At 36.4% G+C, this 9,737-nt stretch overlaps 1 protein-coding gene and 1 long non-coding RNA gene across 9 annotated transcripts; one reads left to right on the forward strand and one right to left on the reverse strand.

Moving 5' to 3' along the window:
• Positions 1-458: 458 nt before the first annotated feature.
• On the forward strand, positions 459-2,077 carry LOC140182479 (uncharacterized). Its single transcript, XR_011878129.1, has 2 exons — positions 459-737; positions 1,609-2,077. It is a non-coding gene; the product is annotated as an uncharacterized lncRNA (long non-coding RNA).
• A 618-nt stretch (positions 2,078-2,695) lies between these two features.
• Positions 2,696-8,845, reverse strand: LOC112775983 (probable pre-mRNA-splicing factor ATP-dependent RNA helicase DEAH5). Of its 8 annotated transcripts, none has more exons than XR_011878126.1 (6): positions 5,317-8,845; positions 4,609-5,005; positions 3,979-4,194; positions 3,757-3,853; positions 3,256-3,306; positions 2,696-3,161 (listed from the first exon to the last, which is right to left on the reverse strand). XR_011878126.1 is itself a non-coding variant. In XM_025819927.3 (2 exons), the coding sequence occupies exons 1-2, from the start codon at positions 8,547-8,549 to the stop codon at positions 4,612-4,614; spliced, it is 3,627 nt and encodes a 1,208-aa protein (XP_025675712.1). In that variant the 5' UTR covers positions 8,550-8,845; the 3' UTR covers positions 4,404-4,611. The 8 variants fall into 8 exon arrangements, 1 of the variants encoding a protein (XP_025675712.1); XR_003189751.3 differs by having other exon boundaries at positions 3,979-4,212; XR_011878127.1 differs by lacking the exon at positions 3,757-3,853.
• Positions 8,846-9,737: the final 892 nt, after the last annotated feature.

Raw genomic sequence — 9,737 nt, forward strand, 5'->3', positions numbered from 1 at the left:
AGTCATCTCCTTGTTTGGGAGCTTAAGAGTGAAAGGAGGAGAAAATTAGAACCCCTGGTGGAAAAGCACAAAATCAAAATTTTACGATTTTATTTTATTGCAAGGACTTTTTTTGTTGCAGTATCTCGAATTTGACAAGTAAAGAATTAATCTATCGTGAATTTAAACTCTATTTAATAGTTTATTGTTAGTCATTGAGTTATTGCATGTGTAAAGCGAAATTCAAACTATTGACACTTGCTTAAATAAATAAGTTCATTAACCACTCAATCAACCGAAATTAATTTGTAGGGACATATATTAGTTGACCCTAAATTTAGATTTTCCTCAATAACCACCTATAGAATCCACTTTATTGCTCCCTCCACGCTAACAGGTTTAGAGTTTAGGATTTAGATTTTTCTATTTTAGACTTTTAGTAGCAACCTTTATTTATTGTTTTCTATTACAATAGCGACCTATAAAATCATTAGCACAATATAGCTCCTAACAAGCATACTCATTTTAGACCCAACTGTCAAACCCAATCAAGGCTAAGTTCTCACATCCCTCTTACTCTCTTAGGTCCCCAACCGTACTCGACTCAACTTGGAGTCACTTGGAAACTTTGAAGACAACCAAAGTCGAAAGAGTAACACATATCAACGAGTCTTGTTCGACCTCAAGAATAACTTCAATTCCTTGGGAATAGCATAGATCTATTCACATCGAACACTCAGACATGCTTGGAATTCAAGGTAGCATTAGCATTAGTACAGTCCAATTGAATTTATTGATGAAAGTACTGTAGTTTTTTCTTCCAAATATTAGCTTAAAAATAATTCCAACTCCGTAAAGCTTTTTATGAAAATCATGTTTCATTCCTATTTTATACTTGTAATGCCTTCACTTATTATTACAAAAATACTAGGTGTCCAAGTGTTTTATTAACCAAAGTTATTAAAATTTAAACTTCAATCATGTTCCTCCTCCTCTTTTAACATCGTCATCGTTGCTATCGCCGCCACCACCGTCGTCGTCGCTGCCTTCTCTTTTTTATCGAGTGAAATTGAAAAGATACGAATATCTTTTATATTGTTTTTCTATATACTCAATATTTGTGTACCATATGTGTAAATTTGTGTTATGTTGAACAAAAATGTGTGCTATGCTTAAATATTTGTGTGCGGTAATAAATCAAAATTTGTTTGATGATTTCTGTCAAATTAGTGTGAGTTATCAGGTTATTAGTTTCGATTACTTGTGTTGGTTTTTTTATACTCGATATTTGTGTGCTATTGTATACATTTTTGTTTTTTTTTTCTTGATTATAGTTATTTATGATTATCTTATTTTTCTTTAATTGAGTTGTTTGAAAAATTAGTGTTATTCTATGATTATGGTTTTTGTGCTATATATGTGAATTTGTGTGCTATGCTGAACAAAAATGTGTGCTACACTTAAATATTTATGTGCTATGATAAACCAGAATTTGTTTAATGATATCTGTCAAATTAGCATGAGCTACTAAGCTATTAGCTTCGATTATTTGTGTGCTGTGAAAATGAAGGAATGTGTGTGGTTTCACTTTATTTGATTTACACATGTGATGCGGTATATTGTTTGTAGTGTTGATGGACAACTACAAGAAAGACAAGCCTCCATGGCTGAACTTTTCAAGAGCCATTACATCCAAAGGTGATTTGCACAATTGCACCTCTTGCATCTAAGGGCAGCATTCCATGAACAAAGGAGATGTGTTGGGTGTACTTAGAGATTGTCGTGTCGCACTCTCTGTGGATCCTAACCGCCAAAAAATGTTGAACTGCACATCAGAGTTAATAGCCATGAGTTATGATGACATACTTAAAAAGAATATCAACAACACCTTTGTGTGTGTGTATTTTGTTTTTTTGGAAAATGGAACCTGTAGTGTAACATTGGTTTGCAATGAATGGTGATTAGTTTACATACCATGAAAAAAATAAATGTGTAACAGAATTCGATAAAAGAATATACACAAATTTTGGTATAGCAAAAATTTGTGTTGTGCTTTAAAAATTTGTGTACTATATTAATAAGTTTGTGTTACATGTCAATTTTTGTGTGTTATATTTCAAAAATGTATGTGCTACAAAAAGTGTAGAAAAGCTTGTACAATATAGTACAAGCTCTTTGAATTGTGTGCTAGTAGAATACTGAAGTGCGTGTCACGCGATTCATTTTGAGAGTAATTTTTATTGTAGTTGGACCAACTTAGTTGAACTTAATTGGCAAAAAACTTATACATAAAAAGCATCACTCTCATTATTATTTTGTTTGTGTTTCAAGTTTCAACCATGTTTAGACATTGCAATTTGCATAGGTTTTCATCATGAATACAGTTGCTGATTGATGCAATATTAGAGCACTAAATCGAATTTAAACGTTGACTCCATAATATCTCGTAAAAAGGAATTTTTTTTTTTCGATTTAGTATTTCCTTCATTTATTATTACTCCCTATTATTATAGTTGAGTGTTTCAACCATGTCACTGTGTATTGCAACTTGCATTGGTTTGATAATGAATACAAGTTGCTTAGCAATACGATATTGGTTTGAAGTTAGCCTTATTAATTGCCATAGTTACCAATACCAATACAATTTTGAAGTAATTAGCCCTTATTAGTAATGCATTATGTAAAAAAAAACCCTTTTAAATATGACCGTGCACAATTGGAAATGAAAATCGTTTATACATTAACAGTACATACAAATTAATCTATAAATTGTTTTGAAAACCTTAAAACTCTCCTAATCTCATTTACAAAGTAGAGCAAATACAAAACCAGGCCAGAAGAAGAATTAAAAAGAAAAAAAAAAAATCAAACAGAATGGCAACAAAACACCACTTTAAGCTCAAACTCCCACCAAACCTAAGCATAAACAAGGTCTCAACCTTTGCCAAAGTTAGGAACAGTATCACCAAAATGAGACACAGAAACCTTATCAAGTCTTACTCTGCTCTCATCATGCTCTAAAGAGAAACACCACAAAACTGCATAAATCCAGATCACTCTTCCAGTGCTATTAGCCTATTACTCAGAACCAAACCACCAGAGTTTTGACATTGTTCAATTGAGATCCTTCAACAAGCTGTAACTTCAGAATTTAATTTAGGCACCCCTAAAATTGCACAGCTCTGTAAAACAGCAGAACCACTTTCAGATAGATATAAGTACAAAATTATTGTAAATAGTTTGGTATGAAGAGCACTAGCTACTAAATTTTTACACCTTGTTTGTGTTCATCTCCAGCAGTATTTAGTTGTGAATTTCAAGCATATCCTGCAGTGAATATTCCCATAAAAAAAATTAATCATGAAATCTATTTTTCACGTAAGCACATATCTATCCCCCCCCCCCCCTCCTCTCTCTTTCTTCTCTTTCTCTCTCTTCTAAAAGATAAATAATTCACAAAGCATTGCCATTTTACAAAAATTTTCTAACCTAACATAGTTCACACGTCAGTGTAATGCCATTTTTTTTTGTTGCTCAACCATGAGAGGAGCAACTTATTCAAATACCAAGGAAAAAATGCATCACGCATCAGAATAATTATTCCTATTGCAAGCCTAGTAATATGACCAAAATGAAGATTCACTGCCCCTACTCAGCCAATGCTCAATGCTTCATCATGAATATGACTAACACCAGGAAAGAAAATCATCTAGTGTGCTACTGATCACTGTGAGTGACATTCCTATCAGCCATTAGGTGCAAAGGGTCCAGACTAACCTCCACTTCAATGTCTATCTAGCCAAGTTCAAATTCCACCAGCAAACACAGCCGAATCGTTCTCTCTTGACCTTTTCTAATCATCTGACGATCGTTGCTATTAATCAAATCAAAGCAACAAATACATTCTCTTCAAATTCTTGCCATTCAAAGCTCAACTATTGCAACCAAGGCCACTCCATTAATTTTCCAGAGAGAAGAGACAGAAGGTTGAAAATCTACCTTAAAAAACTGTGTTGGCAAAAGCACCTCTCCTTGGTCAAGGCTCACATCCTTCTGACTTCTGAGATCAGCTCATGTGATCAACCAGGCAGGGTCCGGAAACCTTGTAGATCGTCTACTGAGAATACAAACTCAGAAGATATCTCACAGGAATATAGATTACACCATCACATTGATCCCAGATCTTGAATCTTTCACCAGAGGGAGCCTGTGGCACTGCACTATGTTCCTGAACTGTTATAAACAGCATAAAGCAATTAAGCAATATAACTGGCACATAACACAACTCCAATACGATATTAACTCAGTAACTCCTTGCTTGACCAAAATTCCAGAACATTGGAACATTAGTAACAGATTTTACACATATCAGAACGTCCAGGAAAAACCAAATATTCAGAATTCAGCAACAATAAAGAACCAAATAATCAGCCAAAAGAAATATAATAACACTAGATTTAGTAAATATGCCTCTATCATCATTTTTGGTTAATACAAACTAAGGGTCAAAATTTCCACCTGCATTATCATATAAGGACTAAGGGGGAAGTTTACATCTTTTTAATGCTACAAAAAAACTGAGCAATCCATTGAATTAAGAGGAACAAGAAGAAGAAGAAGATGAATTACATATCAAGCACGGCGTTTACTCAAACGCCATGAATTTGGCTCATGGTATCTGTCATAGAGCGGTTCAATACGCTCTTGACGCTTTCGCTTGCTCATCTTTGTAGGATCTGATACTTTGAAGAATCTTGGTGCCAATTCAACAAGCCATTTAGGATCTATCACTGTGACCTCACGCATATATTCCTTGGTTGTCATAACAAGTTCATGGTAGATGACCCAGTCAGGTTGTCTCTGGAACAAAGCTGAACTTGGATGGATATATACAGGCTGGTTCTCAACTAGGGTTCTGTAGCCTTCCTGGGGATCCTTCCTTGCTGCATGGAAAAAGAATCCTGCGGTGATTGCCTTTCTGATCTTGGTAAAATTTTTTCCAGCACTTACAACATCCAATTTATACCTGCATATCAGAGATGATGATTTCAGAATACAATTCAATCTGGCCAGCAAAATTATAATGCAGAGAACCAATGACAAGATATAGCTACAAAATACAAACCACACCAAAATGTATGTTACAACACCATAATGGCAACAAGCAACCCAATACTGAAACATTTAGTGTGTCTAAAAATTTCAATATATTACAAAACAGTATATCTGCGGAAACATTGGACTCTGTACAAAGTTACAAGTAAAAAGAAGAAAAAAGAAAAAGAAACAAACAATTAAACAAAGTAAATAAAATATTTAGAAGTACTGATATCTTACTTATCCATGATGGTAAGAAGCTGTTTCCTGACATCCTGTGCTCTCCTCAATGATCGAGATTGAACAAAGTTCTCAAAACACCATGGTCCTGAAAAATTCTTGGCTTTCCAAGCCTCATAAACAGCAAGCAGTGTGAGATGGTCACCTTCAGGCTGGAAAAACTTTGCCCTCTTCTGATCTGCTTGGGCTTGCTTTTCCCTAGGCCTGTAAAAAATATTGCCAGTCTGAATCATGGCAATTATCGTCAAAATCTCATCACTGCATCCAAGGTCCACACTGGCAAGTAACATCTTGGACAATGGCGGATCCAAGGGAAATTCTGCCATTTTCCTCCCCAGTTTGGTTAAAAGGCCCTCTTCATCCAATGCTCCAAGACTGTAAAGCTGTTCCATGGCTGAAATAAGAGCTTGGGGTGATGGTGGATCCATAAAATCAAAGGACAGAAGATCATTTATTCCCATAGCTTTCATGTTGAGAGTAGTCATCCCAAGATTTATCCTTTGAATCTCAGGAATCGTAGTAGGAGACATCTCGTTCCTATATGCGCTCTCGGTATATAGGCGATAGCACTTTCCAGGTCCAGTACGCCCTGCACGTCCAGCTCTTTGTTTGGCCGAAGCTTGTGAAATTGGAGTTATCACCAACGAATCAAGTCCTTGCTTTGGGTTATAAACATTTTGCTTTGCAAACCCAGGATCAATAACATAAAATATCCCATCAATAGTCAAAGAAGCCTCAGCAATGTTAGTTGCCACAACCACTTTCCTTTTACCAGGAGGAGCAGGGTCGAATATCCTAGACTGCATTTCACTAGGAAGGGCACTATAAACAGGTAATATTATCAGTTCTGGAACATTCTTACCTAAACCCTTCATTCTTTCATAGAGAGATTGACAAGCAAAATCAATCTCCTCTTGACCAGTCAAGAAGAGAAGAATGTCTCCTTCAGGTTCTGTCAGGTGGATCTGTAGGACAGTGATCAAAGCTGCATCCAAATAATCACTTTCTGGCTGCTTAGTATAAAGAATCTCCACAGGAAACGTTCTCCCAGGTATTGTAAAGATGTTACAATTAAAGAAATATCCTGAGAACTTCTCTGCATCCAGAGTGGCAGACGTGACAATCAATCGCAACTCAGGCCTACGCTGCACTAGCTTCTTAAGCAGTCCAAAAAGAACATCAGTATGAATGGTCCTTTCGTGAGCCTCATCAAGCATTATGACAGAATACTGTGACAGGTTCTCATCAACCAGTATTTCCCTAAGAAGCATACCGTCGGTCATGTACTTGATTACAGTATCTGGTCCCGTACAATCTTCAAACCGAATGGCATAACCAACTTCCTCTCCCAATCGACATCCAAACTCTTCTGCAACTCTCTTTGCAACTGACATTGCAGCCACCCTACGAGGTTGAGTGCATCCAATTTTACCTCTTGTCGTGTAACCTGCTTCAGCAAGATACTGTGTTACCTGAGTAGTTTTACCTGAACCCGTTTCACCAATTACCACCAACACCTGATTATCATGGACAGCCTGAATCAATTCTTTTTTCAACTTGTAAATAGGGAGACTCTGCCTCTGTTCTTGAATAGAAAGCTTGGACCTTTGCCCAAAAGTAATGGTCTTTCCATAGGCATCCTTCTTCCATTCTGGCATATCATAGGCTGACAAACCAACTCCTCTAAGCTCCTGGGCAAGATGTCTTTCACCAGATTCAGGCATAGGGTCTTCCCAAGGACGATTGAGATCCTTTGGAATAGAATCAAGCATGGTGCGTTGCTGCTGTTCTCGTACTTCTCTACGCTCCTTTATAAGTGCAGACTGCAGTGCGGCAGCACGACCAAGAGAACCTTCTGGATTTTTGAAAATCTTGACAGGAGACATATCCATTGAATACCTGCTCTGCCCTTGCAAAAATGCAGGTTCATCCTCATTCAACTCAATCTCAAGCTCTTCTTCAGCACCTTCCTCCTGGTACATCAACCCATCTCCCTCCTCATCATAAGTTGGGTACTCTGAAACACTCAAAACACCTGAAGCAATCAACTGTTTTGCCTCCCACCTCTCAGGAGAGCTCATCCTCTTCAGAGGCCTCCGCGATTTCCCCATATCATCCTCCTCCACAATTCTGATACCCGATAGACCCGTCCTCGCAACTGGCCCATCCTTCGAATCCTGTGGATTCATCCGAAATGTGTCCTCATCGCTTTTCTTCAACGGAAGAAGATCTTTTCCGGTATGCTGATCAACATCCCTCATCGAAAGACTCAACTTCTGACCAGAAACAGATATAACCTTCACATAAACCTCCTGATCCCGCTTCACCACATCCTTTGCATTACTAATCCTCCTAGTTGCAATCTGTGACACATGCACCAATCCTTCCTTCCCTCTAATATCATCCAACTGAACAAAGCACCCTGTATCCATCACCCTTGAAACCCTCCCTTTATAAACCTTGTACAATTCAACTTCACCCCCTCCACTATGCCTCAGATCCCTCCTACCTTTCCTGTCACCACCACCATCTTCTTCACCATAACCACCATTTTCTTCTTCACACCCATCTCTCCTCCTCCTCTCATATCTATCCTTATCCTTATCCCTACCCCTACCCCTATCGTTCTCTCTATCCCTTCCCCTTCTCCTAGAATCCCCTTTTTCATCATCATAATCATCATAATCTCTATCTCTATCTCTATTCCTATCTCTAGGCCTTTCATCTCTATCATATTTATCATACCTGTCCCTTCTATCTCTTCTATCCCTTCTATCTCTGTCTCTTCCTCTGTGCCCATCTTCACCGTGTATTTCTCTGTCTCTATCACCACCATGTTTCTCTTTGGCTTCAGCTTCAATCTCCTTCTGCAGCTCCTTAACCCTATCCCTATCATCTGCAATAGCCAGTGCCTTGAACTTCCCCTTCGAACCACCACCGTCCTGCTTCGAACCCTTGACGTCGCTGTTCCCAGAACCCTTCTTCGGAGGGAGAATAGCGTGGATTATCGTGAGAAGTGTACGGACAAAATAGTCCGGCAATTCGGCACCGTTCTCCTTCAATTTTGCGTCGAATTCTTCGACGTTCTCGGAAGATCGACCCAACTCGGTGATGAACTCGGCGAGTACATTGTCACCGTTTCCGGTGTGAGACTCCATTTCGGTGCAAACCTTCGAAACAAGAGACAAGTACTCGAGCTTCTTCAACGAATCTTGTGGGTTCTCCACCGCCATGGCTCTGATGAAGAACCGAAGCGCGAATGACGAATTGGGAATTAGCGTGGATTCGTGGTGTTATGCGTATGAGAATTTGGAACGAAAGTGAAATTTGTTAGATCAAAGGACCCCTAATTGGGATACAAAGGCTCGTGATTTAAACCCTAATTGGATATTTTTAAATTCTAAGGGTCGCAGTTCTCATGTGAAAGAGCTTTTCACTGGTGTAAGCCAAAACAGGAGTATGTACACATATTGCTAACTAGTGCATTCTCCTGAGTTTTTTCTTTTCCTTTTTTCTAATAATTCATTGTAATCACAATTTTTGTTTAAAAAGCAAAAATCTCTATTAATGATATTTTCTTTTCACTGTCAATTTTAAAAGTATAGATTTTAAGCTTTTATTCTTTATAAAATATCAAATATTTTCATTTGTATAGAATATATATTATAAATATATATTAAGATAGGTCAAATAATATGTAAATTTATATAAATATATAAATATACATAACTATAAATATACATAAATTATTTTTATTTAGAGGTCTCAAGTTCGAATTTCACTCCTAATTTTAGAAAAAAAAAAGAGTTAAATTGAATTATACAAACTAATTCACTATTTTATTTATTAAATAGTGTAAAGTATTAAATTAGTCTTTTATATTTGGACGTAATCCTATTTTGATCCATAAGGTTTAAAGTGTCCTATTTAAATCAAAAAAAAAAATTCATTTAGCTTCAATGTAGTCACACCGTGAAGTCAAAGTTAAATAATTAACGGAATGTCCTACATGACAACAATACAATAACAAGGTCAATAATCTAGAGAATAAATATAAGTTCCAAAGGAACAAAATTAACTGTGAATGCATCAATATATTTATTTATCATTTTTTTAGTTTTATAGAAAATATTTCATTTAAATTGTAAAAAAAATAATAAATAAATGTATTGATACATTCAGGGTTGATTTTGTGTTTCTGAAATTTATACTTATTCTCCAGATTATCGACTTTGTTTTTGTACTACTGTCATATATGTCGTTAATTATTTAACTTTGACTTCAATACAGGACCACATTAAAACTGTATAAAATATTTTTTATTCAAATAGAATATTTTAAATCTTAAGGATCATAATAAAATTATGTTTAAATTTAAAAGACTAATTTAATACTTTACTCTATTAAATATGTATAATAAT

Source organism: Arachis hypogaea, chromosome 19 (assembly GCF_003086295.3).
Source record: "Arachis hypogaea cultivar Tifrunner chromosome 19, arahy.Tifrunner.gnm2.J5K5, whole genome shotgun sequence".
NCBI classification, from domain to species: Eukaryota; Viridiplantae; Streptophyta; class Magnoliopsida; order Fabales; family Fabaceae; genus Arachis; species Arachis hypogaea.

Bases quoted from the DNA above. Each gene is read 5' to 3' on its own strand.
- LOC112775983 (XM_025819927.3), bottom strand. From the start codon at position 8,549: ATGGCGGTGGAGAACCCACAAGATTCGTTGAAGAAGCTCGAGTACTTG. The intron at 5,006-5,316 runs GTAAGATATCAG...TCTGATATGCAG, and splicing joins CTTCTTACCATCATGGATAA to GTATAAATTGGATGTTGTAA.